The sequence below is a fragment of the Manis javanica genome, chromosome 4 (genome assembly GCF_040802235.1).
Source record: "Manis javanica isolate MJ-LG chromosome 4, MJ_LKY, whole genome shotgun sequence".
NCBI classification, from domain to species: Eukaryota; Metazoa; Chordata; class Mammalia; order Pholidota; family Manidae; genus Manis; species Manis javanica.
In genome coordinates, this window is record NC_133159.1 from 7,904,957 (window position 1) to 7,931,291 (window position 26,335).

Genomic DNA, 26,335 nt, shown 5'->3' on the forward strand with positions numbered 1-26,335 from the left:
ATATGGGTAAATGAGAGGAGCATCCACTGTGAGCACCTGCTGCTTAAGACCTGCTTATCCGCATCCCCTGTGACACCTGTACACATAGCCCAGCGCACCACACACCACCAGGGCTGTCCTTGTCTCGGGCTTTGAAGGTGCACTTTCTCTCCAGGTGAAGGACAGTCGTCCCCGAGCCATCTGAGTCGTGCAGATTGGCACAGACCCTGTGCGGCTGCCCACCCCTTCCCAGCCAGAGCCTCTCTTCCTTGGGCCCTTCTCCTTCCTGCTCCCCCTTCCCACTTCCCCCTTCCTTTTTATTTTCTTCCCTTCTGTTCCAGCTTCTCCACTTTCTCCTCTTCTCCCTCCTTCTCCCCCTTCTCCCCAGTCCCTGTTCTCTCTCTCTCTTTCTCTCTCTCTCTCTCTTTGTCTCTCTCTCTCTTTCTCTCTCTCTCTTTCTCTCTCTCTCTCTCTCTCTTTCTTTCTTTCTTTCTTTCTTTCTTTCCTTCTTTCTTTCCTTCTTTCTTTCCTTCTTTCTTTCCTTCTTTCCTTCTTTCCTTCTTTCCTTCCTTCCTTCCTTCCTTCCTTCTTTCCTGTCTTTCTTTCTTTCTCTCTCTCTCTCTCTTTTCTTTTCTTTTCTTTTCTTTTCTTTTCTTTTCTTTTCTTTTCTTTTCTTTTCTTTTCTTTTCTTTTCTTTTCTTTCCCTTCTCCCATCTTTTCATCAAAATGCATCTGTTTTTATGGATATTTGTGAGATATTTCTGGATTTTGATGCAACCTGAGGAGATCTGACTGAGGGGCTGACGGGGCGAGTATGTAGTTTTGGAGTCCAGAATCTCGAGTGTTGGTTTTTCTCCAGTCTAGAACTGGTCTGTTACCTCTGTGGTTCATGGTGTTTGCAGTGTTTGCAATAATAAGTTTGCTAATAAATTTGCAGTGTTGGACAGATTATAACTAACACTAGTGTGTCAGATCTGAAAGTCTGGGATACCTGAGTTCATTCTTTGGGGAGAATGTCTTAGGCGAGCCTCCAGTGGAGGGATTCTGAGGGGAAAGATATATAAGGGAATTGCCTGGCTTTTGGATTTTCTTTCTATTTTATCCTTCTGTCTTTTGTTACCAGAGAAGTGTGTCTTGTCTCAAGATTCATCACATAAAATATGAAGAGAGTATTTGTTACTTGTATTCCATTTACAGTCACAGCACTTTCTGAATCTCTATATAACTGCCACCCTTAGCTTGGAGGCTCTTAAAGAACTTCCTTATATTTGGCCTTTAGAAATTTGTTCTTTCAACAACTTACGAGTGAGCTGCAGGGCCTGTTGACTTTACCTGTAACATGAGACTATAGTATTATTCTAGTTTTGATGCGATGAATAATGCAGTCTTTTAAAATGGTCCCTTCTCTGTCTGGGGCAGGTTGGCATTTCCCACCTGCTGGACTAGTGTCTGGGATGGAGAGCAGACAAGCGGCATGCAAACAGGCTTTGCCGCGTGCTGAGTGATGGGAAGGTTAATACCTTCAACAGTTTTCCTCCCATCACCTACTCGGCTTATTTGTAAATAGGAAGATTTCATTAAAATCATTACCAGAGGTAGGTAGGTAATCTGTCAATCTGTCAGCTTTTAGCCACGAAACGCCAAACTTTGTCCTTTGAAGGCTTTTCCAAATTCAGCTCCATTGCGTAAGAGGGACCCGTGTGAGTGGCTGCGTGTGTCGTCTCTTATATAATCCCTCTAGCCGGTGTATGCTCAGCACTTTGCCAGGCTCTGTAGAGGCAGCACGGTCTCTTCAGATGCTTGCAGTGTAGCTGGGGAGGCAGGCTGAACATTAGAAGACAGTCTAATTATGTGTTCAGTTGTATGGTACACACTACAAGCACTGAAGAATTTAAGAGAACAGGGAGATCAGAGATGGCTTGCTCATTTAGGGAAGGCTTTGAGGAGTTAGAAGAGACTAAAAGGGCTGTGCTGGGGTGTTTGTGTGCACGCCTGTGTGTGTATGCATGTGTGTCACGTTTGACAAGTAGAGGCGGGAAAGAGAGGCCTTGCAGAAAAAGGCCTCAAGTGTAGTGACAAGATGAACATGGCCAAGAGAGGGCTGCCTGCCTGGGAATATGAAGGATCGGCTTGAACAGGGAGAACAGGAAAAGATTATTGCAGGTCTTAACAGCTAGGCTGAAGAGAGTAGATTGGATAGTTTCAGATACAGGAAGCCATTGAAAGTAGGGAACCGACGTGGTCTTTTATTTAGGTAAATTTTAAATGTGAGAAATTACTAGTTATAAATCTGACCACACTGGTGTGTTTATTTCTGAGGGCCTGGGATTAAATTGGTAGGATTTTTAATCTTGAAATTCAGACTATTGAAGTTTACTTTTTTTCTCTGTTTTATCTCCCCCACCAGATTGCCACAGCAGTGAAGTTTCTACAGAATTCCCGGGTCCGCCAGAGCCCACTTGCAACCAGGAGAGCATTCCTTAAGAAGAAAGGTACAGGTTCCCCGTGGCCATGCAGAGTGGCCTGCAGAAAGGGACTGGAGACAGGCAGATGGAAGCCACAGTAGTGATGAAAGGCTCTCCTGTAGCTGTCCCTGTAGTATATGGTACAGGTGAGGGGAGCCCCCGGTGGGAACACAGGCTTCTTTCCTTACAGGGGAGCAGAGAGGCGATATGATTCAGATAACTGAGCACCAGATATAAGGACAGCCACTTAGCTCAGGACAGCTGGGCACAGGCAACATTTGGCACAGAAGAGGCCCATTGGGTTAAATTGTGGAGGACTTCTGCTTTCTGGTAGGTTCTTCTGAATATGCCCCTGGCTGCAGAATGACTGCTTCAGGTTAGGAGGTCAGTTGCTTCAGTAAAGAATGAGGAAGAAAGAAATGAAGGACGAGGGAAATGAGATGACTAAACAAGGTCAGGTTAAGGTCAAGCTTGGGGTCAGTCTGATTTACGGATTGAAGTGGTAAATTACTGGTTTTATGGTATTTCTGTAGGCAGGAATTAAATGGATCTTGACAAATTCAATATTGTCCAAAGCAGAATCTATTCTGACTCTGTTAAAATTTAGGATAATTTTCTTTTTTGTAAGATACAAAAAACAAAAACAAAAACATCCCAAAGAACAAAAACCCAAAACAAACAAACCAAAAAGAAGCCTGACTTTTCCTTCTTCGGACATTTAATTTTCTAGGAGGCTAGGAAGTTGTTTAAGGGTCCTTATACACTCTGAGGGAGGAAAGTGAGTTTTCTTTCCCCCAAAGCAAAACACTTTTTTCCTCTAGGAGCTGGAATGTCAGCCTCAAAATTCTGGGTGTTCAGCTTTAAGTCATTTGTGGCTGGAGTAGAAGATGGAGTGGTTTGGTGGTGTTTCCCAGGTCTGCTCCATGGCATCCCACCAGAGTGATGCTGGGAGACCGTGTCCCAGGGCTGCACTTGCAGGGTTTGCGCAGCTTTTCATTCATAGGCAGCCCCAGGGCTGGTCTCTGACTGAGTCGATGAGGGGCACTGTGTGCTTGCTGGTGGCATCATGCTCACCCCCCCTCAGTTGGAGATTATTAAAATTTGGAGTACATTGGCCAGCCTCTCCACTCTGCAACCATCATGCCATAAAAGAGTTTTTCCTTGAAATATGTGTACCTATGGGGAGTAATTAATCATAAAAGCCTGGGGATCTCAGCTCTCTCATCAAAGCTTCGAGCGGGGGAAAGCTGAGCCTAAAAGCTGTGCTGATTACCCAGGGTAACCTGAGACAAAATCTATGGTTGCCGAGCGATCCTTCGCCCCAGTATATTGTGCAATATTATAACTGCCTGATCTTCTCCTCCACTGACAATGACCAGTTATTCCTCATTTTCTCTCAAACGCAGCTGGGTTAGAATTTCATTTGCAGAAGGTATTTAGAGCAATTTAGAGACAAATGTCTCTGGTGTTTGCTCGGCACTTCCCCACCGCAGGCTTTGCTGAGCAGTTTTAGTATCAGGAGCTCCATCTAATCTGTTTAATTTTAATAAATCCCTGACTGGGAGAGGGAGAGAAAAAGAGAGAAACTCTGGACCAAATAATACTTCTTTTGAGTTAGTTGGCTAATGATTACTGTAGAGAGGAAACTGTTTTGTGCAATTATTATTTGTTGCTCCTCAAAGAAAAAAAATCTATGAATTCATCTACGAGCATTTACCCTGTGCCATGCCCTGGTCTAAGCACTGGCAGTTCAGCCGAGAATAGGACAGACAAAATCCCTGTCCTCTCAGAGCTTGAATTCTAACGGGGGAGGGCAGACAAGTTACAAATGAAAACATGAAATACGTAATATGTCAAATGACAAGTGCCGTGGAGAAAAATAAAGCTGCACATAGTTTTGAGGAATGCCAGTGTTGGTGTGGGAATGGCTCGCGCTGCCAGCAAGGCGATTAGAGCAGGTCTCTCTGAGATGGCGATGTGGGCGAAGGCCTTCAGGTGGTGTGTGTCTGTTGCTGTGTAGTGGGCAGGGTTCCTTCATGACTCTTCCTGCTCTAGCTAGCAGTAACCTTGAGTGGCATCATTCTTCCTCTGCAGAGAACCCCAGGAATTTACTGTGTACTTAAACCCAGAATCACTGGCCATAATCACCCATCTCCATTATCCTCTGAAATGCTCCTTCAGTCAGTAATTATCTATTTCCGAGTTGAATCCCAACAGGGTAAGTTCTGGCAGGACCTTTCTGGGCAGAGAATTCCAAGGTCTGATTGGCGTCTGGGGAGAAAGCCCCTTCGTGGATTTAAATGTCACTTTTTAGATTTCTGGCTGTTCCTTGTGTCCAGGCATATTCAATTAGCAAAGCTGGACAGGATGAGGCGGGAGGGGCTTTTACAGAGGAGCACGCACCTGCGCAATCCACCCCGTCCCTAACCGTGTAGCTGGGAAGGAAGGAGTGCGGGCTTGCTGGTCTTTGGGGTGCGGCGGGCATCTTGAGGGGAGGGGCCGAGGTTCTGGCATCCTCCCGGCGTCTCCCTGCAGGACCCGTCCCAGTGGTGGGTCTGGAGTGCTGGCTTTGGGCAAGCTCACAGCTCCTGTAGCCTCGGCTTTTCCTAGCAAATGTCACTTCAGGGAATTGCAGTGCAGCTCTGCCTTGAATTATAATCTTGACTTTCTTTTTTTTTAATAAACATCTCTTTCCTGAAAAGGCAAATCCAATTTTGTTTTTCTTTTAATATTATTTAATATTTAATATAGAAATTGAGGTCCCTGTAGTGCACGTCAGTTCAGTGGAAAATGAGGGTTACTTAGGCACATCAGCTGAGTTTGTTTTATTGTGAAACCACAGCTGCGAGCAGGAGCTGCATCCTGCCTCTCTTATGACAGGTTAAATGCTGTGTTCTCTGATTTGGGGGGACTGGGGAGGCTGAGGGAGGCCTAGTGGGGAGTGAATGGGGTAGGGATGGAAGAGCATTGGTTTGCAAAGGTCTTTTGTGTTTGTAATTTTTGTCTGTTTTTTGGAGATCTTTAGGATGACTTAAAGTCTGACTATAGAGTCATTAATGAGAAACATGAAGTTATTAGAATCATTTATCATTTCTCTGAAGTTTGTACTGCCATTTTGTGTAATTTACAACATTTCTTTCTTTTATCGGGAATTTGTTGGATGAAAGAGAGAAGCAGCTGTTCACCTTCAGAGTATTAGAATATATGTCTTTGTTTTCTTTCTAACCACTTGATTCTGCAGGTGATACTCCACTGCGCAGTTGGCACACATGAAGGTGACAGGCCTGTGTAGGGTTAAAGCCCTCACAGAACTGGTCTGTGTATGGAAGTAGTTCTTGCCGGCAGGCCTCCTCTCTGGGGCTCTGACTTTAAGGCAGCAGTCCAGGAGGTTAGAGTGACTCAAAAATAGCAGTAGAAACAGTCCAGAAAGTTAGAGCCTTGGATGTTGTTGTCAGTAGGCTTGTTGATTTGACACCCGACCCAACCACAAAATGTAAGAGGCAGTCTGCTTCCAAACGTGTTTGGCAGGCTGAGTCGAAAGTGGGTAAAAGTGATGCCTGTTCGTGGGGTGAAGGTGTAGATGAGGTGGGGGAAGACAGAGTTGTCTGTTAGCTTACTCCAATATGTCTGCTGCAAGCAAGCTTCTAGTAAAAAATCCTCAATGCTTTTCTGTATCATCCTGCATTATGGGCCTGGGTGGCATTGGCTGACACTTCTGTTTATTGCTCTCTTTTCAAGCACAGGAATAAAGGACTGTATTCTCCCTTGTCTAGTAAACAGTCCAGGAGGAAAGGAAAACTAAACAAGTAAAACACCACCATACTTTCTCATTCTAAAAGGTGAAAGCAGATCTTATCTTTCTTCTGTTCCTGGAAGCGGAACTCCCAGTAGGAAGACTGCCCTCCTTGCTGGAAATGAACTTGAGGAAGAAACCTGATGGTCTCAACCTTGGTAATGGGGTAAAGGTGAAGGGCTTCTCTCACTGGAGTATTTTAAGGGGGAGTAAATTCTTTCACAGATTTCAATTTAACTCACTTTTATTACTTTTCTTTTTTATCATTTACGTCCATTTCATGAGGTAGTTTGCATGTCCTTGAATGGAATCTCGTTACCATGAAAGCTTTTTTAGCATTGATTTCATAACAGTCTTAATTTAATAGCTCCGTCATTACTGAGAAGCTCTGGGAGTGGGGCCCTGGCTTTCTAGGTCACTGACCTTTTAATTACAAACCTTGTTCTGACGGCCAGGTTATCGACGGACAGCTCCCAGCTTGTGCCCCCAGGATGAAAACGAAAATAACTGTGTTTCCTCCCCCATCTCCAGGAAAAAAAAATTGTAACCTCATGTGTTTCTAGAATTAATTTTCTCCTTCATCTTTACTTTATAATTAATTCTTTACTGTGTCTTAGTGAGGCCGGAAGTATTTTTATAACACTGTTTTTTCCAGAGCTTGGGTCCAGCAGATAGTTTGGAGGGGGTGGGAAAGGAGATGAAGATCTTGCCAGCTACTGCCCCACGCTTGATTGTGGCCCATTTCCTCATCCTCAGAAACTCCTGTGGCTGAACTGGAAGGAATAATATTTCTTGGCTCTGTGAGGGGCACTGTGGCCTTTCTGATTTTTTGTTAACGATGCGTGGATTGGGACATCAAGGTCCAGACTCATTCCTGCATCGGTCGGAGTCACGGAGGTCTATATAACATGGACCTTTGAAAAAGACATTCCCACTCTGAGAAAAGACAAGAGTGGATGGTTTTTCTTACTGTGTCTTGCCTCTGTGTCAGTCTTAGACGACTGGAGGAGACTGGGAACGCCCCACGTGAGTTCTACACAGTCTGGAGCTAGAACCGAGCAGGCTGGTCTAGGTTCTCTCTCACTGGCGATGAAGAGGGAGATAAAAAGGAGAGGGACAGGCTGGTGAGTAGGGCGCCTCTGGGTTTCGGGTTACTCAGGACTGCTCCAGTTTTAACCCTTCGGGCCTGGGCAAACAGGTCACCCTAGCAGGACAAGCCTTACTCAGGAGGGAGAGCTGTCAAGAGAGACAAAATGGGTATGTTTTTGGAAGCTGGAGGAAGAAGTCCACTAGTAACTAGTCCCTGACAGTCCAGCTTGCTTTGAGGGGCTTCTTCCTCAAACACTGTTTGCTGTTACTCCCCTTGGCCCTGCCTTGGTGTGGGGCCAGTGCAGAGAGCCTCTGGGGGCAGGAGGCCATGCCCTGCAGGCGAGTGAGGAGCAGACGGGGCCGTGCGTGGCAGCCGTGCTTGTTCCAGGGATGATTGAGCATCGCCATCCATCTGTTGTGAACGGACCATCTTCCTTCCCTGCCAGTCTTGCATCTGCATATCTGTCACCTGCTGTTCTGGACCAGCCTATTCATCACACTGACTGGTGTTCTCCCCATCAATTTTCTACTTTCCTTGTTATCCAAACTTGTCTGGAACTCCATAGATTTTTCTCAGCATCCAGTATGAGAGCTACAGCAGCTAGACCAGCTGAATCCTGGGGAAATAGGGAAGCCATGACTTCCCTTTCAGAGCAAGAGCTTGTACCCCCAAGAAGGCTGAGTCAAGTAGGTCCCTGCACCTCACCCTGTGCTGGGAGACAATGGCACAGAGGAGCTTGCAGGGAAGAGCGAAGCTCTTTGGATTTACCCAGTTGCTTTGCACTTTTCCCCCAAAATGATTTTTTCACCTGAGAATGATTCTTCTTTTCTGAAACTTGTGTGCCTGCACCAGTGCTACAAAGAAAAGCAAAGTAACATTTCCATGTATGGTAATATCATTTTTAAAGGTTTGGTTTTTTTAAAACTTCTTGAAAAGGTAAGGTGTGTACATGCCTTTAAAAATTCAAACAGTAAAGAAGGCTATGCAGTGGAAAATAAGTCGTCTTCTTACCATTCCTGTTCTCTGCCATTCTCTTTCCCAGGGGGTGCTGCTCTTAACAGTTTCTTATGTATCATTCCTAACATACTCTATGTATATAAAAGTATGTTAATATTTGTTCCTCCCTCCATAGAAACACAAAACCTTTTTAAACACAGTGGTAGCATATTTTACACTTTACCTTTACACTTGACGTTGGCAGTCATTCCATATCATTCTTTTCAGTGACTGTGTGGTATTCCATTATATGCATGTATCATAAGTGTTTTCTTAACCAGTCCCAAATCAGTGGACATTCAGATGGATTCCTATCTTTTGCTGCTTCAGACAGTGCCTCAGTGAGTGTTCCCGTGTGGACACTATCGGACGCACATTAGTTTGGCATGTGCTGTAATAAGAGCACATTGCATATGGTGAGCAGGCAGGGGCATATCTTCTTGCTTAAAAATTTTTTGAGATTATGTCCTCCAGTAAAAAACATAAAACTGTTTTCTAATATAAACCCTACTATAGGTAGGAAGACATTGAGAGAAAAAAGACAGCAGAAGGTTATTATTAACACTCAGCACAGATTTGGATTCTGAAGAGCCATTCTGGTTATTAGTTACACGAAAAATGCTTTCTTTCTAAAATAGTCCTATTTTAGCCCATCTTTGAAGAAATATGGGTTCATAAATTAATTCTTGTACCCAAACATTCAACTAAGTAGCAAACTTCAGAAACTTGAAGTTTATGATCTGTTTTCAAATGAAGTATATAGTTTTCTTTTGTTGGACGTTTTATGGGTCCTAGGCCATTGATTAGGTGGTCAGCTTTTTAACACAGTGGTCACCCCCAGATGTTCCCTCCTGCCCCTTTGTGACTCCTTTCCCCCTTTGTAGTTCCCATGCAAGCACCGATCTCCTTTGCATTTTCTACAATTTCACATAAATGAAATGGTACAGTATGTATCCTTTTTTGGGTTTGGCTTTTCTCACATAGGTATTTTGAGATCCATCTGTGTTGTATCAGTTGTTCATTCCTTTTTATTGCTAAGTAGTATCCTGTTGTTTGGATATAACATGATTTGTTTGTCCATGCACCTGCTGAGGAACATTTGTGTTTCCAGTTTTTAGCTATTAAAAAGAAAGCTGCTATGAATATTTCTATATAAATCTTTGTAGGGACATATAGCTCCTTTTCTCCTGCACAGGTGGAATGTCTGGATCATATGGTTGGTGTATGTTTAACTCTTTAAGAAACTTCCAAACTGTTTTGGCAGGTGGCTGTATTATGTTGTGTGTTCCGCAGGCATGTATGAGTGCACTGGGGTTTTGCACCTGAAGAATAGGAAAATGCAGGTGTCATATTTCTCACTTGTTTCTAGTAGTAAAACCACACGGCTTTGGAAGCACTCTTAAGAGTGACTAAAAAATAGGTCACATTTGACCTCAACATAATAAAGACCACATATGACAAACCCACAGCCAACATCATACTTAACAGCGAGAAGCTGAAAGTCATTCCTTTAAGATGGGGAACAAGACAAGGATGCCCACTCTCTCCACTTTTATTCAGCATAGTTGTGGAGGTCCTCGCCACAGCAATCAGACAACACAAAGAAATAAAAGGCATCCAGATTGGCAAAGAAGAAGTCAAACTGTGTTTGCAGATGACATGATATTTGTACATAAAAAACCCTAAGGAATCCACTCCAAAACTACTAGATCTAATATCTGAATTCAGCAAAGTTGCAGGATACAAAATTAATACACAGAAATCTGTTGCATTCCTATATACTAACAATGAGCTAGCAGAAAGAGAAATCAGGAAAACAATTCCATTCACAATTGCATCAAAAAGAATAAAATACCTAGGAATAAACCTAACCAAGGAAGTGAAAGACCTATACTCTGAAAACTATAAGACACTCATGAGAGAAATTAAAGAAGATACCAATAAATGGAAACACATCCCATGCTCATGGATAGGGAGAATTAATATTGTCAAAATGGCCATCCTGCCTAAAGCAATCTACAGATTCAATGCAATCCCTATCAAAATACCAATAGCATTCTTCAACGAACTATAGCAAATAGTTCTAAAATTCATATGGAACTACAAAAGACCCTGAATAGCCAAAGCAATCCAGTGAAGGAAGAATAAAGCAGGGGGGGATTACGCTCTCTGACTTCAAGCTGTACTACAAAGCCACAGTAATCAAGACTGTTTGGTACTGGCACAAGAACAGAACCATAGACCACGGAACAGACTAGAGAGCCCAGATATAAACCCAAGCATATATGGTCAATTAATATATGACAAAGGAGCCATGGACATACAATGGGGAAATGACAGCCTCTTCAACAGTGGGTGTTGACAATACTGGACAGCTACGTGCAAGAGAATGAAACTGGATTATTGTCTATCCCCATACACAAAAGTTAACTCAGAATGAATCAAAGACCTGAATGTAAGTCATGAAACCATAAAACTCTTAGAGAAGACAACATAGGCAAAAATCTCCTGAATATAAACATGAGCAACTCTTTCCTGAATGCATCTCCTTGGGCAAGGGAAACAAAAGCAAAAATGAACACATGGGACTACATCAAACTAAAAAGCTTCTGTATGGCAAAGGACACCATCAACAGAACAAAAAGGCACCCTGCAGTATGGGAGAATATATTTGTAAATGACATATCTGACAAGGGGTTAACATCCAAAATATAGAAAGAACTCACATGCCTCAACAACCAAAAATCAAATAATAACCCAATTAAAAAATGGGCAGAGGATCTGAACAGACACTTCTCCAAAGAAGAAATTCAGATGGCCAACAGGCATGTGAAAAGATGCTCCATATCACTAATCATCAGGGAAATGCAAATAAACACCGCAATGAGATATCACCTCACACCAGTTAGGTTGGCCAGTATGGAAAAGGCTACGAGCAACAAATGCTGGCGAGGATGCAGAGAAAGGGGAACCCTCCTGCACTGCTGGTGGGAATGTAAGCTAGTTCAACCATTGTGGAACGCAATATGGAGGTTCCTCAAAAACTAAAAATAGAAATACCATTTGACCTGGGAATTCTACTCCTAGGAATTTATCCAAAGAATGTGATTTCTCAGATTCAAAAAGACATATGCAGCCCAATGTTTATCGCAGCACTATTTATAATAGCCAAGATATGGAAGCAACCTAAGTGTCCATCTGTAGATGAATGGATAAAGAAGATGTGGTACATACACACAATGGAATATTATTCAGCCATAAGAAACAAACAAATCCTACCATTTGCAACAACATGGATGGAGCTGGAGGGTATTATGCTCAGTGAAATAAGCCAGGCAGAGAAAGACAAGTACCAAATGATTTCCCTCATTTGTGGAGTATAACAACGAAGCAAAACTGAAGGAACAAAATAGCAGAATCACAGACTCCAAGAAGGGACTAGCGGTTACCAAAGGGGAGGGGTGAGGGAGGGTGGGTGGGGAGGGGGAGAAGGGGATTGAAGGGTATTATGATTGGCACACATGGTAGGGGGGGATCATGGGGAAGACAGCATAGCACAGAGAAGGCAAATAGTGACTCTGTGGCATCTTACTACACCGATGGGCAGTGACTGCAATGGGGTATGTGAGGGACATGATAATAGGGGTGAATGTAGTAACCACATTGTTTTTTCATGTGAAATCTTCATAGAGTGTATATCAATAATACCTTAATAAAAAAAACAGGTCACGTTTGGAATACTTCAGCTTGGGAGGTAATATTGCATAGAGTGCCTGGGTTCAAATCCCAGCTTTACTACTTTCTAGCTCTATGGTCCTGGATAAAATCCTTGACCTCACTGTGCCATAGTTTATCTTTATCTGTAAAATGGAGTTAATGACAGTATTTACTGCAAAAGTTTCTTGTAAGAATTAAAGGAAAATAATGTGAAGATTGCTCAGCAGAGTACCTGGCACTAAAATAGGGGCTTAATTGTTGATGGCAGTAATCTAACAGTATATATCTAAGAGGGTATCTTAGAAGATATATTATTACTGAGCTATAGTCAGTTTGCTGTAATGTTATGTTAAAAAGATAAACTTGTTGGTATCATAAAAATCCGTGCCACAGGAAACTAAGAAATTTGAACCAAGAGGGATTTAATACAGGCAGTTTAGGAGCTTGCTCACTTGTTGAAAGGGCTGGAGCAGTCGACGCAAGGCCAGATCTCCAGAAATGACTTTCAGAGCATTGAAGGACTAATTTGCCAGGGCAGGTGCTCCACACTCCCTTCCCTCAAGTCTGGTCAGAAAAATGGGGAATCAGGAGGCTACTCCTGGAACTTTGGAGTTCAAGAGCACACCTTTGTAGCAGTGACCCAGAGATCAGGAAGTTGCTCCTGCCACCACTGCAGAATGTTTTGATATCTGTAAAAACTGGCAGGACGTTGGATTATGAACTTGGCTTCTGCCTCTATCGAAGTTACCTCTTGATTCTCATGAAGCTGCAGTGGGAAGCCTCGGTGTTTCCAGGGTCTTGCTTGCCCATCTGCTGATGTTCCCAACAGTCGACAGCTGCTGGCATGGGGCTTTTGCCTTAGTTCCACTTTGCAAATTACCCTTGAGTACACCTAATTCCTGTCCAGAACTCCAGCTGCCAGGGAGTCTGAGAAGTGTAGCTTTTAGCTTTCTGTCCTGATACAGGAAGGCAGACCAGAAACAGGTGGGATGGATGCTGAGTGCCATCAGAGAAATCCATGGAACCAAAAAGATTGACAAATACAAGATATTTGCCCCAAGCAGGGAACAAGCACATTTATGTCACAAGCCCCTTTCTTACTGAAGGCTTAACTTGGGATTTTTCAAGCCATTTAGATTTGTAGCCCTCAGAATGAGGGAAGCATTCATTTGGCTCCAAAGCCTGTTAATAAGAAAGTCAGCCAAAGGAGAGTTCATGTTTTCAGTCAGTAAGCAGGTGGCAGTGGTTTATTTGTAAATCTAAAGTATTTCATTCAACACAGAGCAAATTGTGTGTGTGTATTTGAGGGAAGGATACTCTTAGTCAACGCTTTTTGCTGTTTTTAAGAAGAGCTGGGCCTTTGTTAACAAAAGCTGTAATGATGTATTTCCAGTTTGTCCAAGAGATAAATATTGATGTGTTCTGTATCACCGCTGGCTTTCTGAGATGATTTTAAGAATACTTGTCACTCCTTTCTGGCCTCATTTAGGCGTGGGAGTTCCGATGAGATTTCTCTACTAAGGGTAGGCAAGGGAGTTTTCATCAGAGGACAACATGACGTGTGTTTATTGGAATCGTTGGGAAATGTTGGAAATAGAGACTTCTGAAACTTAACATAAGGTACCACATCAGGCAGTCTCTACTGAAAAATATTTTTTGTTGATTGGACTATATATAATTAGAAAGATTTAAAAATAATTTTGGATTGTGTTCACTCATTAACTGATCCATTGTTATATCAACATTTTTGAGCCTACACCTTGTAAAAATAAGTTTATTGTCAGCTGCTGCTGTGTGTGTGTGTTAGAGAATCTGTATTTGTGAAACAAGTTACTATGCTTTTATTTTAAGTTTACTTTTCATTGTTGGCTTACTAGGCTGGTCAGTCAACAGCTTTATCTTTCCATTTTCGAGGTAAATATAGGTACCTCACTAAAGGTCTTCAGTACATAGGATGATGGGTCATTCAGGGTTACTTAAATTATGCTGAGAATCAAACAACCCTGCCAGTTTTCCCCTTCCAACTTTAAACAGTCCTGTGTTTGGTCTCTAAAATGTTCTAATAGGGGCTAGTTTTCTTAGCTTGTGCCCCTTTCATCAGACAGAAGACTTGGGAATGCTCTACTCTCTTACTGTTAATTATTCTTTTTAGTTTTAAGGCCCTTTAAAGTAATCTTTCTATAATTAGATTGTGTAGATTGTATTTAGTAATATGGTGATCTTTAAATTTTGTATAGATTTTCAGTTTGTTAAATGATTGCAAAGGCTTTCATTCATAAAGTTGAAGTTTACCTCATCATGGCATTTCAGGGGAAAAAATCATGACCCTCTGTGATAAATTAAATATCACAACCACATAAATGTCATCTTTTCAGTGAAACCTAAAGTGCAGAGGAATGGGGATCTCTTGCACTCCATTTTTGGTTTCAAGCTAGATCTGTACCGTTAACTAGCAAGAAAAATATGTTAACCACCGAGAGTGGTAAGTAAACCTGTGAAGCTAAAGAACAAAGCCATACCCTCTCCTGCTTTGTGAGTCACAAACAGAATTGTCAATTAAATTATTCTAATTGCAAAATTTGGGGTCTTGGCCGAAAGAACACAGGTTGAGTTTGAAGAAGAGGCTGTTAGAAAAATCAGTTTAACTTACAAATAGGGCTAATTTGTACAGGATGTAATTGAAAGAGAATAAATATGGAGTTTCATGATGAACTCTTTTGAGTCCGTTTCTGATATTTACTTACATTTTTCTCAAAGTCTTTCTGTCAAGCAGTCCTGAAAAGAGGAGACTAAGCACTACAATAGAAATAACAGAAAATAACACTGTTTTTTGGAAGAACTTAATGCCTGATTTTGAAAGATTTTTACTATTCATTCATCCATTCATCCATCTGACAAGTATTTATTGACTGCATATTCTTTATAGGACACTACGCTTGCCCTGGGACTGACAATATAATGGTAAATAAAACAGCATTCCGGGGTGGAGACAGTCTTCCCAGAAATACGAAACGTGCAAAATTTTTACAATTAAGCAAGGTGCTGTGATGGAGCGTACTGGCTGGGCAGAGTGGCGGGAGGTTGGGGCAGGTCTGCATTGGAAAGGTTGCTGAAACCAGAATATAAAGAACCAGAGCATCGGCCTAGGAACAGCTAGCTCAGACTCCGAGGCAGAAAAAGAGCTTGATTTGATCCAGGAACCCGTGGTGGGACCAATTGTGAGTGGCAAGAAGAGCTGACACCTTCCACCTTCCATCTGGAGATGCCATTGGAAAGAAAAGACTTACTGGAGTTTCATGGCTGCTAATCTAGGATTTTTCATATCGCCAGTGACTGAAGTTCAGCACTATTCACAAAGCATTCCTGCCCTGCTGTCTGCAGAGCACTGTGCTAAGTGTAGTGGAGACACGAATGGTCTGTGCCCCTGGAGAGCTTGGTGATGAGACTGTAGAAACTTCTATTGATACATCATTGTAGTTTATGAGCAAGCCTGAGATGATACAATGCAGAGTGTGTGATAACCACTGACATATGTGTTTTACTTTATAGTTTGAAAGCCTTCTCACATATATTTGCTCATTTTAATCTTCATGATAACCCAAGTTATTTCTTCAAAAAAAGTATACACGTGAGCAGGGAGACTTAGGGAAGCCCACGGAGTTTCAGGAAATAGGTCTGTGATTACTGAGTTGTTGAATTTCAGTGCATTGTGTGTGTAGATGAGAGCTCTCTCCTTGAGGAATTGTGTTGTTACAAATGTAATCAGAATGACCACAGAGGTTATTTATTTTAGCCATGCCTTTTCATATATACTTCTGTTATCAGGAATAGAAGATGAATTTAATTTTAGTTTTGTTTACTTCTGGATATTTTCCTGTTGCCTTCCACTCAGAGAGTCCGTTTATATGTTCAAGAAGAGAAAGGCTTAGATTTGAAGAGGATGGCTCTGTTGGTAAATGCCACTGACTGTGTTATTCTGTATAGATGCTTCTATCAGGACAGTAAAGGGTGAATAGGGTGATCTCTGCTCCAGTGGAAAGGTCGAGTGGTTACATTACACAATCTTCTAGAGCATCTTGCAGCAAATACATGGGTTATATTAAAAATTGCAATCATATCATTTTTTATAGTAAATTGCTGACCTTACGCAGTAGAATCAGCTTTATTGAATTTCGCCAAAAATGCATTTATAATTCTGCCATACACACATGATATTCATGTCCTTGCTGTCCATGTGGAAATGTCCCTTTTTATGATGTTAAACAAATTAAATAGACTTTCTCCTGAGCCGGCTGTGCGTCACCTTTAAGATCCACTCTCAGGAGTCAAACCTCTGCAGAGCGGAGCTCACCTCCGTCAGCTCGGATGCCGCCACATGCCACACTGGAGTCTGGTATATTGGGAAGCCTTGCCCCAGCAGCAGATTTGGCTTTGAGATTGTTTTGAGGTGATTCCAGGGCAGTTAATGTACATCGCATATGCTGTTGAATGCTTACAAGGCCTTACAATAATTACTCTGAGGAAATAGTAGGTGTCTGTTTAAAAGGATTTCATGATGAATCAAGAGTATACAGGTACAGTTCTCAGTTATTCACTTGTGAATATTCATTGCAGAAGTTTAATCTTAAACCCGTTTTTCTTTAATTCTCTGTTTTTCTCCCCCTTTCCAACCAGTGGGATCAGGGATGCAAACTAATTTTAATGTTAGTCTAACAAAAACACAGTCAGGAAGACATAATGAATATTAAAGTGAAACATAAAAGTTTAAAAATTAACAGCTTTTTAGACTCATTTGCTCTGAATTTGTCTCTTTTTCATATGTCTGTTATCTGTACATCTATGTATGTGTTTGTATAGATTGTTAGTTCCCAGTTTCATTCGCAGAGGCAGTATGATACAGTGGAAAAAATAATCATCCATCCATCTGTTAGTTTATTAAATGTGCATTTCCTTCATGTCCCAACATTTGTGTTAAGCACTGAAAAAGCAAAAATAAAATTCAGTGTAGTAGTTTAGTGGGGTTCCATGATACGCAAACAAGTATATAGTGCGGGTGATAAAATATGACGGGTGCAATAATAGCTCTATACAGAGGCAGGCCCAGAGGAGAGGGGGGACCAGTTTTGTGGGGATTGGAGAGGATCAGCAGGGTGGGGTTAAAAAAAGGTGCCTTTAGAGAGGACATTATGCCTACAGGAACCCCACCCCTCCTCCAGAGGATTGGTGATCTTCAGGGTTTGGGGAGCAGTGGTGACTTTAATCCACTTGTGGATGGGATGGGAACATAGGCTCCAAAGCAAGAAATGGTATGGAGATTGAGGAAAGAGGCTGGGAAGTCAGAGAGGTGGGCAGGGGCCAGGCGTTAACTCACAGGTTTTGGTTTTATTATGTGGACAGTGGAGAAGCCATGGGAGAGTTTTGTGTAGAATAGCGATGTGTCATTTTTCTGTTTCAGAAAGCACTCTCTGAAGGTAGGGTGGGCAGTTAGGAGTTCACTGCAATACTTCAGGTGAGAAATGATGGAAGAACTAGGGCAGTTGTTGGGGGGATGGAGAGGATGGGCTCTGGAGACTGAGGAACTAGAACTGCAGCGGCTGTGGGGCCGGACGGGTGCACGGAGTGAAGAGGAGGGAGGCGTCTGGGCTCACTACCCTGGCCTGGGAAGCTGGCGTGAAGCAGAACAGACAGTGAGTGCTGGGCCCGGAGTCAGCGACAAGGCCAGGGAAGGCCGAGCAGGCAGGCCCTGCAGACCCCTGCCCTGTGGCTACTGCCTGGGCAGCCGGCTGCACACGGCCGCACCTGGCCGGGCTGTGTCACTGTCACACAGCAGGATGTGCACGGAGCCTCCTGGCTTCTGAAGTTGCTCCCGCAGGGTGACTGCTAGGCTTGCTCTCTTCACACAGACATTGTTAAGTGGTTTCACTGAAATTTGAGGCTCTCTGAGGAAAGGGAAGATGGCATTTGTGAGGCAGGTGTTACTTTATCTGGAAATGGCTTCTCAGGGAGAAGCCTGTCCCTGCTTCCTGGTGTGGTGCATCTCTCCTGCCTGGAAGAGCGCCCCGCTGGATCGGACCTGGTCACAGTGGGCTGCTACCTTGGGCCTGTGCCTGAAAACTCGTCCCCAGAAAGCCCCCCCACCCCCCATCCACTCCTTCCTGGCTCTTCCTGGCGTTTGTCTGTGTAGGTCACATTTGTATGTGTCTCCATTGATCTTCTCGTAAGAGTCCATCGGCTTGGCTGGTTTGGCCTCCACGGGTTTCAGGGCCTCTCTGCATGCTGTATGGCACAATGGTTACCGTGACCAGACCCTGCATGTACCTGGTTTCCTGCTGGCAGACGGCCTGCTCGGTACGTGAGCTCTTAGGAATGGATGAGTCAGGGGTAAAAAGACGTGTGGCATAGGGCACAACATGCAGCGTCGGAGCTCCAGCGGGAGTGAGGGCAGCAGCGACCTGGTCAGTGCCTTCCTGGGAGGTCCCCAGGGCATGGCGCAGTCAGTGCCCTCACAATGCTAATTTCTAGGTCACCGTAAGAGGGACGGGCAAGTGCGGTCGCTTGCTCAGGCTCCCGTGCTGGTCCAGCTCTGCTTTAGGGCTCCCAGGCCTGCGGCCGCCCTGGGCCTTCCTTTCCGGCCACTCTGCCTCCGACTGCCCTGCGGCCCCAGCCTGGGGCAACCGTGGACTTGTTTTGGCAGCATCTGCAGTTGTGGAAAACATCTAGGTTGTACATTTTTTTTAAAAGTGTATCTGAAAGCAAGCTTCTCCTGTGTAGGCATCTTTCTCAGTTGCCTCTGGGCTAGCCTTTCCGTGGAGCGCGGCCTCCTTGCCTGATCTGGGCTGCTTTAAACCATATGCTGGACATCGCCCGTCCCCACAGTGAAACCACCTGCAGGTCTGTTCCCACCCCCCACGCTCCCCCGGTGACAACTTACACGAACCCCATTAGCCTCATTGGCCATTTCTTTCTGAGACAGTCACTGTAGTAGTCCACAGTGGTGGCTTTTGCCTCTTCTGCTTTTTTTAAAATAAAAATTTTAAATATTGAAAAGAAAATTTTAAATGAATGGTTTGGATGTTTGCTATTGTTATCCATTCACCTCTGGTAACTCTTCAAGACGTTGGCCTAAATGGCCTTCCTCCTTCTTTCTTATGGACATAGTGGGGGAAAGGACGGGAAAAATTATGGAGAAAAACATGTCAAAAATGACTTTCAGTATAAATCAAGAGAGGGAAAGATCAATGTTTAAGGAAACCCAAAAAAAGCACCTCTCATTACAGTAATTAAGTGGCAGCATTTAACCTATCAGAATGTTCTGCATGTGTGAGAGAGAAGCCAAGGAGCTGTGTGTTTGAAATTAGAACTCTAATCCTCAGGGAAGAGAATAGTTAAATAATTTGTTTTTGAGGTGTGGGAGTAGAGCCAGGAAGAGGGTGTGTTTGTGTGTGTGCATGCACGTGTGCACACAGATTCATGTGTATATGTGTGTGTGGCCATGAGTGTGACGGGCTGCCATGCCTGTGTTTACCAAGAATGCCCTGGAGGTCGATATTTATCTGCACCTGTGTGCTGTCAAGGAGCACACAAGCTGCCACAGCCCGTTCATTAGGTTTTCAAGGAGTCGGGCCTCACCTGTGGCCGGGCGTTGCATCATAACAGTAGAACTTGCTTCATTCTGGCCCTCTGGGGCACTCGGGAATAGCTTTGAGGGACAGGATGAGACAGATGAAGAAAGAAAGAGGTATTAGGGGAATAAAGCAGAATAATTTGAAGGATGTATGTGGCACAGACCCCCAGGGCCAAAAATTCCTACTTGAGAGACTGGCACTCACAAACTAGAGGGGACCGTCCACAAACACTGGGCGAAAGGGACAAAGGGACAGCTCAGAGGCAGCCTTCTCCATTCAGGCATCCTCTGCCAGTTCACAGCTGTTGGCAACGTTCTGTCTGAGCTGTGAGCAGTGGCGTTTGCAGTGTTTCCTTCTGCCCCTTCAGTGGCAAAACCTTGTCTTTCTGTACCCCTGGCTGGAGTTTGTGATATTCCAGAGTCTGCCCGCTGGAAGCGGCTCTGTTTCTCCGTAGATATTTCTAGAGCCTGGCAGCTGCAATTAGAATTCCGCAGGATAGGCTGACATGTGGCAAAGGGGAGCCGCCATGCACATCTGTCCCCTTACCCCTCATTAGGGGATGAGCTCTTTAGTGATCTGGGGCAGGGCTGCTGATACACGTGTTCCTTCTCGCTTGGTCTCTATGAGAGCGTGAAGGGTTTCTATTATGCTAATAAGGAGCCCTGGGGACTCTGGTTACAGTGTGATAATCGTCCCCTTGGAGGGCTGAGAAGGTGGCGCCCTGACCTCACCTGGGGGAGGGCTGATGAAACCTCTGCCTCCCCGTCTGCTGGGGGAGGGGAGGAGGTTGCCTGTGTTTCTCCTGCTTCATTATTATCAGGCTGGCTTGTCTTTGGGGCATTTCATCAAAACTTCTTTGGTTCTGCTTAAGAACTTTAAAGAGCTGATGAGGCTGATGGAAAATTTTCTGTCATCAGTCAGTATAGTCACCCACTTACAAATACCAGCTAATTAATCCTCAGAGCACCCAGGAACAGCGGAGGGGACAGCAGTGGCACTCGTGTTTCTTGTCCCCATTTTATAGATTGAGAGACTGAGGCACCTGGAAGAACCTGTGACCTGGGCCAGAGATCTGGAAGCTGAGGTTAGGGCCCTCCGCCTTTCAGATTCTGCTGGGACTGCTGTCAAGTCATTTAGAAAATCATGCCAGGTTTTGCCTCTCCCCTGCCCTCCCATCCTTTTTTTAACCAACCCCCCTCACTTGTTGCTATGTCTTGAACGTAAGTTTATGTCTATAAATATAGATTTTATCACCAATTTTAAGGCTTGGGTATTCTGCTGAGAGGATGTACCGTAATTTATTTTAACCATTCTCCTCAATGGACATTAAGACTATTTTCATTTTCCACCAGTATAACAATTCTTTAGTATTGAAAAATAGATAGGTATTTTCTTTCTTTTGTGATTAACTTTTTAGGGTAAAACTTCAGAGTTGGAACCCTGGGTTAAGAAAATGGGCTTGTCTTCATTTTCATGTGCATTGCTAACCTGCCCTTTATGAAGACTGCACCAGCTTCCAGTCCCAGTAATGCGATGGGTCAGTGCACTTGAGTTGTCAAGTCTGTTGTCTTTTACTCTTTCTTCTTTTGGTTAAGCATAGAAATCCTCTGACCTCAAGAACACAGAAATATTTGCCTACTTTTTTTTTTTCTTTCATGGTTTTAGGTTTTTTTTTTTAAATGGAATTTATTTTGCTGTGAGAAGAGCAAAAGGGGATATAACTTTTTTTTTTTCTCGGTGACCAACCTGACTGTTCCAGCACCATTTATTGAACAATTTATTGCTTACCCCACTCATTTCATGGGTTCCCTTTAGCAGATGAGATCAGGCATATTCAGGGTGGTATGGCCATAGACTAGGTCACCTTTATCATACATGAAATTCTTAAATACACTGATGTGTGTTGTATATTCAAGGACATGCTATTCTCATTCTTTGATATACTTGGTATGCTAATGTGCAGTGTCTTTATTGTTAGAGATTGTTACACATTTTATCGATTAATGTAAGTTGTACTCTTTGTGGTTTTTTTTTTTAGGATATTGCTGGCCCTTCTGGCCCTTCATGCTTCTAATCTCATGTTAGAATCACTATATCATATCTCCTCTTCTCCTTGATCTCATCCCTACCCACAGCCAATCAAAAATAAAATCTTTTAGAATTTTGACTGTAATTACATTCAACATAGAAGTTACTTTGGAAAGATTTTTTTTTTTGCAATGTGCATTCTTTCCATGCACCAGTGTGATGTATCTTTCAAGTAAATATGTTCCTCATTGATGACATTTTATACAGCTCTTACATAGTCCTATATATTTCCTGCAACTGTTTTTATTTATTATTGTTGCCATAGGACTTTTATTTTCATTATATTTTCAAATTGATCTTTGCTGATATTTAGGAAAGCTATTGATTTCTATGTTTTTAAATTATCTTATTTCCTTTTTAATAGTTATAATTGTCTTTACTGGTTTTCTCAGTTGCACATCATATGAAAATAATGGTATTTTTCCTTTCCAGTGTTCTATGACTATTTTAGCCGGGCCTTCTGGAACAGGATTATATTAAATGCGGATGCTCAAGAGGGTACAGTGGGTAGGATGTCATACCTCCTCTTCAAAGCATTAATTCAGAAATGAAGGCCATAGGCATACAAAAGAAATAATCATAATAATCCCTAGACTTTTTGAAGCTCTAGCTCTCCAAGGGACTCTGTTTTTCACCTGGTTAGGTTGGTATTTACTCTTTGGCCAATATTGTTTGACATGCTCATGGCAGCCTTGTAGAGAGGAGAAAGTCAATGTTACTTCTATTTTTTCAGGCATAAAAGCTGAAAGACAGTAGAGATGACTTCCAAAGTCACTTGGCCAGTAGATCAATGACTAGACCCCAGAACTGTTGCACCGTGTGAAACAATGCCACCCTTTGGCAAGGGATGCAGAGAGGCTGGCAGTTAATAACCTGCTGCTATAACTTGCCAGCACCACTACAGCCCTTCTTCCAAACAGTGTCATCGGAGTAGAGAAAGGCAAGTTTTGGGCTGAAAGAGTACATTAAACATGAACACTGTGGGCATCATAAGTGACTATTGTACGGAAAGAGAGACCTCCCCTGTTACAAGGGCAAGTATACTAATGGCAGCTTTGGTGTCATCAGGCTGTCACCCTCACCTGAGACAGGTTGTGGCCGTGGGTGAACAGCGAGTCGTTTGGTTGCCTTGGGGCTGAGTCTCCTGCCTCTCCGACTCTGGTTGCCTCCCTGCGTTACCACCAGACGAGAAGGTTCCAACTTTGCTGTAGTTCCTCATTTTTTATAGGATTAAATCCTGTCTGCTTATGCTCTTTCCAACCTGATTTTTCTCCCATCTTCTTCTTTTGAGCGGTTTCAAATTTATAGGAAAATTGGATGGTGCAGTGATCACCCAGACACCTTCTATCCAGTTACCCAGTTATTATCATGTTGCCACATTTGCTTTATCTCTGTCTCTTACTCTTTACACACACACACACACACACACACACACACACACACACACACACGAATTTCTGACCGTTTAAGTCTGTTGCAGATATCATGACACTTCAACCCTAATTACTTTGGTTTTTATCTCCTAAAATAAGGACATTCTCCTACATGACCATACCACACTATCACACCTAAGAAAACAATTATTCCATAGAACCACCTAATGATTCCATATTAAAATTTTCCCAGTTAACTCCAAATTTCTTGCATAGCCTGTGATCAGGACTCATGCGGGGCCTTTCACTGCCACATCTCTTTATTGAGAGCTGTCTTCCTGCTGTTTCTTGTTTTCCTTGCCTTTGACTTCTTTGAAGAGGTCAGGTCAGTTTTCTAGAATTTCACACATTCTGGATTTGTCTTATTGTTTCCTCCTGATAATATTAAACATTTTTGGCAAGAATACTTGATAAGCAATATTGTGTACTTACTATGACATCATATCAGAATATGGGAAGTGTTAGATTCTTCCAGTTGGTGATGCTAAGTTGATCACTTGGTTAATGAGGTGATTACCAGATCTCTATTGTAAAGGTACATCTTCCTCCTTGTAATTAATAAGTAATCTGAGAAGTGCTTTAAGATCATGTTATCTTGTTACCCAACAACCTTTTGCTCAGTAGCTTTAGCATCCATTGGAGATCCTTGCTCAAATCAACCATTTCTTGGGGATTTTTTAAATTGTGATTTTCTAATTTTATTACTTCTTACACATTTACTATCTATTATTCTTCTGTTAAAAAGAAGAGCTTTCTCACCTTCCCTCTTGTGTTCTCTGTCTCTGTCTCTTGTGAGTATCACATATACCCTTTAGTATAGAGTGGTGTAATCCGTTATTATCATGTTTCTTTTTAAAGCTCACATTATGTCAAGTTTGGTCATTGGACGCCTATTCAGGTTGGCTCCGAGGACCCTTGCTTTTGGGTGCAAATGTCTCAAGTGCCCCTGTACTGTCTGTGCCCCAAGCCTGGAATCACATTTCCCAAGGTGTCTTTTAGTGGGAATGATACTTCAAAGCCAGGACGTGGATACTGGTTATATGCATTGCTTCTGTCACTGTTTCCTTGTCTAATTTGGGTGCATAGAACTACACACATACACACACACACACATACATACACACAGTGTTGTTTGTACTTATTCACACGATGCATGTGTGCATACAAACTTAACATTACAGGATTTTCCTTACATCCCTTATTTTACATTTATATCTTTTTCCTAACAGTGGAAAAACTGGATTCTTAGTAAGTTTGATAGCTTATTATTATGTCCCATAATATAAATAAAATGTTTTTTAAATTACATTATTATTATCAACATATCTCTTATTAAGTAAAGTTTAAGATTTCTTTATAGTTCTCTTTGTTCTTAGATGAGCAATTCTTGAAGTGTGGTCTCTGGAGATCTGGGGGCTCCCCAAAACCCTCTCAGGTAGTCTTTGAGATCAAATGATTTCATAGAAGAAATGGTAGTTATTTTCATAGCCAATAGTAACATTATTTGCCTTTTTCACTGTGCTGGCATTTACAGTGAGTGTGCAAAAACAAATGGTAGGTAAAACTGCTGGCCTCTCACTGTATTTTTTCACTGCTGTGCACTTGCAGTATTAAAAAAAAGCCCATTTCACTTGAGATTGTCCTTGATGAAAGAGTAAAAATGATTAATTTTATTACGTCTTGCCAGTTGGGTGTGCATCTTTGTGATGCTCTGTGACAAAATAGGAGGTATCATAAAGCACCTGAGAACACTAAAGAATGGTGCTTGTCCTCAGGGGAGGTCCTTGTGCAATTGAGTTGTGAGCTGACTGGCTGCTTTTTTCTTAGGTATCATTTTTACTTGAATGAATGACAGAAGAACTTGGATGAGTCATATTTTTGTATTTGGAAAAACATTTTCCCAAAAATGAACAAAGTGGGCCTGTTGTTTCAAGGAAAACGTATTTGTTGTCAATGTTAAAAAATTTGAACTTTCAAATGAAACTAGGTATTTGGAAAACATGTATCCATCACTGTGTGCTAGGCAGTTTCCTGATACATAGAGAATTCTGATGAGATCGTGGCAATGTTAATGAGTGTGCTCTTTTGATACTGAATAAGAAGCGTATCAACATTTGGAAGCTCTGCATGCCTTAGTGAACCAAACTTCTTAAACAGTTAATGCATGATTTTACAAAATTGCACGTGAGTAAAATATCCATTCAAAGTGCAAGACAGACCAGTGGATTTTAAAAGACCAGGATATAAAGTTTATTGATACAGTGTCAAATATCACACTTCACCCAATCCTTAACACTTGTTGAGTTTTGGTGTAACATCACAGGAGAATGTCCGCCATTCTCTGAGAAAGCCATTAAAAGACTCCTCTCTCCTTCCACTATATTGAGCCTGGCTGTATTTTCTTTATTTGCTTTAACCAAATCAAAATATCAAAATAGATTGAATGCTGAAGCAAATAAGAGAATACAGTTGTCTTTTAAACCATACATAAAAGAGATTGGTAGAAGAGTTAAATCATGTTGCTTTTCTCACTAATTATTTTTTGCTTTGGAAACTAGCTATTTTTTGTGAAAATGTTATTCATATTTTACATGTAATGACTTTACTATTATTTTTAAATGAATTATTTTAAAAATTTCTCCATTTTAATTTTTTTCTTGTTGAATAATTGACACACAGCATTGTATTAGTTTCAAATGTACGACAGTGATTCGGTATTTGTATACATTATGAAATGGTCACCACAATAAGTCTAGTTTACAATCGGTCACCATTCAAAGTTGTTACAGTATTATTGACAGTATCCTCTATGTGGTACATTACATTCCTGTGTTTTATTCATTTTATAACTGAAATATTATAACTCTTAATCCCCTTTACCTATTTCATCCATCCCCAAAAGCCTCCCTGCTCGGCAACGATCAGTTTGTTCTCTGTATTGCAGTCTGTTTATGTTTTGTTTTGTTTGTTCATTTGTATTTTAGATTCCACATATAAGGGAAATCATATGGTATTTCTCTTTCTCTGACTTATTTCACTTAGCATAATACCTTCTAGGTCCATCCATGTTGTCACAAATGGAAAAATTTCATTTTTTTTTTTTTTATGGCTGAGTGACATCCCATTGTGGACATAGGCACACACACCAC

The 26,335-nt window shown here is 42.2% G+C and overlaps 1 protein-coding gene across 3 annotated transcripts in view; it reads left to right on the forward strand.

Annotated features, from left to right (window-relative positions):
* Positions 1-26,335, forward strand: part of PEX14 (peroxisomal biogenesis factor 14) — a 166,584-nt gene that overhangs the window by 87,653 nt on the left and 52,596 nt on the right. For all 3 annotated transcript variants that reach the window (XM_036999993.2, XM_073233183.1, XM_073233184.1), the window contains exon 3: positions 2,387-2,471. In XM_036999993.2, coding sequence (XP_036855888.2) covers positions 2,387-2,471 — 85 coding nt within the window. The remainder of the gene's footprint in view (positions 1-2,386; positions 2,472-26,335) is intronic.